The following is a 3,818-nucleotide window of genomic DNA, read 5'->3' as shown; positions in this document are numbered from 1 at the left end:
TATGTGAAATCTGGAGGGAATAAAATATATGTTTATTATTTTTTAAAAAGAAATACATACCACAGGTAATTTTCTGACGAAACCACATGTGAAAATCTTTATATCTATAGGCGGCAGCTAAAGAGGGCCGCATGTGGAAATTCATTTTCACAAACGGTTCCTTAAGCCAAGCACCTAGATTTTCACAGGCAGTCTGTTTTGTGTCTATGGAAATCGTTCATTTTCACATGCCTTTGGTCCCAGCGGGTGCGCTAAACGACTGTGAAAAGGTATTACCACCCGCCTGTGATGACATTTTTTGTAGTAATGATTGTATTCTAGACTTAGGATTTTAAACTCAAAACTTTCCACTTCACATTCAAATAGAATTTTGGGGTATTACACAGTAGCTGCAAAAGAAATGTTAAAAGATTTGGTAGTTAACATCTAGCTAGGTGGTTCCAGCTATGGGACGACTGCAGTCTCCAAGTGGCGGACAAATCGAGATCGAGGCGTCAAGAGGTGTCCCTGAGACCCATTGTCATCTTTGGGTCATGGGATGTATATGGAAGGAGCGTAACCATCTTTATCCAAATTATAGGAAGAGGCCCGACCTTGGTGCTAAGAGGTGTTCGCTATCGTGAGGTGCTCCGTACTTTTAATTTAGCCCCACGGGGCCTTCAACTTTGTTTTCTTCTCTATCATTCTACAGTTAATGGCAACCCGTTAGGTTCAAATTTTTTAAGGATTCTAGTACGAGGAAATTGCTCAAAGAGTTCACAATGCAGAGCGTACAATTGAAGTACTGTTCATCTGACCCAAGTCATATACCTGTATTGGTGACATGTACAAATATGACCATTTAATATCATTTATCTAAAATTTTCCGTGTTTCCTGCTGTAGAAATCTGAAAAGAAATAAAAGCTTGCATGCAAACTTCACATGGAAAACAATGTACACTGAACTTATCTTTGAAATATTTTCTGAGCATGTAAGTATTAGACCATGTTTTTCACCATTGTGAACAAATCTATGATATAGGGGCATCGAAGCAACGCTTTTTAATTAACCTGAAGCTTTCACATTGCTTTAGGACTAGCATTCTGATTTCAGCATATATATAACATAAGGAACAGCTAGTTAATGGGTAAGAATACTTCTTTCAAAGATATAGTGAGACATGTCATCTTCCATATGTAAACAACGGCCAGTAAAACATCACAACTTGCACGCACGACAATAACAGTTTATCTCACCTTTTAATATTCCAACAATTGGACTAGTACCCTGCCTTACTTCTTGTGAGTGAGAGCTAGGGCAAGTAAGGACAACATAACATCAGGGCTACAATGTGTAGTGAACTAATTATAGTTCTTATGATTGTGAGCATTCATGCAATGCTCACGCACTAACACACAAACACACAACATATAATTTTTATTTAGCTAGGAGCATTTATCTCTCCCAATTGCTATTATGCTTCTCTGCCTTCAGAGAGGCAAGCAAACAACTATATATAACCACAACTCTGTGTATATCACCTTATGTACCTTCTTCCACCACAGCCGTTCTCTCTCTGGCAGTTGAAGTACAACCCAGCGACAGGCGAGCCGAGGTTGTAGATGGTCGCGAAGTCTCTGGTGTTGAAGTTTGATCTCCACCCCGGCGCATAGGTGGTCTGCCTGACTGCCTGCCTGAACAGGATGAACACAAAGCGATGGATTCCGACTGTTGGACGTGGGCACTCGTAGGGGACTATTTCATTGCCTGGTACATACAATATGAACTTTGTTGAATGGAAGTATTTGTATAGATAACAGTGTATGCTTTCCATCTTCAGCTATTAATGTGGAGCTTCATTTTCGCACAACACGCACATAAGCAACGAGAAATATTGTAATCAGATTATGCTTTTCTGTTATAAAATTTATTGCCCAGCTATTTTATAATGATATGGAGATCAAATTCAATTAAAAAGTTTTTATTCCAGAAATTGATATGCACGAGATATACTAACTGTATTAAGATGTTTGTGTATACTACAAAATCCAGTTAGCATTTACTGTGCCAAAAAAGCTTTTCCAATCTTCCGAATCCCGTAGTAAATGCTCAGTGAACATCATGCTTTCTCTTTCAAGTGCAAGGTCCAATTAGAGAACCATGTTCTCTTTTTCATGCTACTGTTAATTGATTATATTCAACTTGGGTGACAAAGAAACCTGAACGACACTTTAGCTTTGTCGGCGCTGAAATTGAAAATATTAATCAGCATGAACTTAAGCCACAGGCTACATTCAGACGATGCAACTAGTGAGAGTCAAATCATTACTTACCAAAACTGGCATCAGTTGTCTCTGGAATGTCTGTCACCAACCTATGCCAGATATTGAGAACTAACCAATCAGTACGACATCAAGATGGCAAATATTATATTCCTCTAATCAACAAGAAGAGTAAGCAAACAACGCATGGCATGCATATAAAGTGAACAGGGGAAAGGGGCCTGTTGATTACCACTTAGCCATATGGAGAAAAGCTACAAAGAGCTTACCACTGAAGGTTCTCTCTTTTAGTAGGGTTACTGGGGCTAGGTGCATCAGGGTCCACCATGACCTAGCAACAAGATAGACACATATGAGCTATAACATCTTTGACCAAACTTGACACTAAGGAATTAGGTTTCCGGTTAACATATTCTCATTTGATGGATTAATGCATTAGATCTTAAGTAGGCATATTTGTTACACGAGAATAGCTAGATAATATGATTAGAACATATAAACGCAAGCGCATCCAGGTCGATTTTATGGGCGTTTAATTAAACCTTACAAAATAAAACTTAATAACCGGGGTATGATCCAAAATTGCACCTTATCGAAACTACGATAAGTCAGTTAGTCTTATCAGCTTAAAGGCACATAGTCAACAGCAACACATATTCTTTGCTTTTTTATTTATTATTATCAGGGACATAGAAGGCACTTTAGGAGATATGCTGAGCTGGGTCAACTAATATTCTACATATATAGCGAAGATATGAATGTTTAGCCATTAGGACCACTGCAAATTCAAGTTAAATAAAGTGAGAAACCAAACCACAAACTATCATCACAAGCAAGATGAAGTAACCAGCAAACAAATAAAAATAATGATAATCACACTTACAAGTGTGTAGAGAGTCCTCATGTCACGCCCACTGATATGGACCCTGGGCTCATTCATCACCTGAGATGGCTTGAGCTCAGAACCATTCATCATCTCCTTGTTGTTGTAGAAGACCCTCAGTGACGCGGTTGTGATGAAGGGATCCACAATATCCCCCACAACATGTCCGACGACCAATGGGTCCCGAGACATATTGAACACGAAATGATTTGGGAGCAAGGAGAACTAGAGCTTGTTGAGCTAGGACAGGATATGAGAGAGAGAGCTCAAATGTTGCTTATACTGTGAGGGTTGATGAGATGATGGGAGTTACGAGGCCTATTTATAGAGAAATGCTAAATGATCAAGACATCGTCATCACTAGCTAGAGACCGAACTAAAGTTTCACCCTATTTCTCCAGGGATTCTGGAATCTCTGCTTTAGGACATAAGAAGTCATTTGGGTGGTTGTGGCAAGAAGCTGCGAGGCTCCTTTCTCCATCCTTTAGGGCTAATGGGGGCATAGACCATTTGCTCTCTTGTCTAGTACCGGTGAATAAAATCTTGAGGCCGCCGTGTCACTTATTCTCTAAATCTGGACCCATTTGATGCATATATAGCGTATAACTAATTCACAAAGTTTGCTCACTTTTGACCTAGGTCCCATCAAGCACGATGTGCATGCGCTAACTGA

General features: G+C 39.4%; 1 protein-coding gene across 1 annotated transcript; it reads right to left on the bottom strand.

Moving 5' to 3' along the window:
- Nucleotides 1–1,195: 1,195 nt before the first annotated feature.
- LOC133886853 (protein VERNALIZATION 3-like) lies at nt 1,196–3,365 on the bottom strand. The gene is made up of 4 exons (XM_062326741.1): nt 3,146–3,365; nt 2,532–2,593; nt 2,314–2,354; nt 1,196–1,747 (listed from the first exon to the last, which is right to left on the bottom strand). The coding sequence occupies exons 1-4, from the start codon at nt 3,335–3,337 to the stop codon at nt 1,518–1,520; spliced, it is 525 nt and encodes a 174-aa protein (XP_062182725.1). The 5' UTR covers nt 3,338–3,365; the 3' UTR covers nt 1,196–1,517.
- Between the last annotated feature and the right edge of the window lie 453 nt (nt 3,366–3,818).

Source organism: Phragmites australis, chromosome 12 (genome assembly GCF_958298935.1).
Source record: "Phragmites australis chromosome 12, lpPhrAust1.1, whole genome shotgun sequence".
NCBI classification, from domain to species: Eukaryota; Viridiplantae; Streptophyta; class Magnoliopsida; order Poales; family Poaceae; genus Phragmites; species Phragmites australis.
Note: the sequence above shows the minus strand (reverse complement) of the source record. Positions and strands in the feature narration are given on the sequence as shown.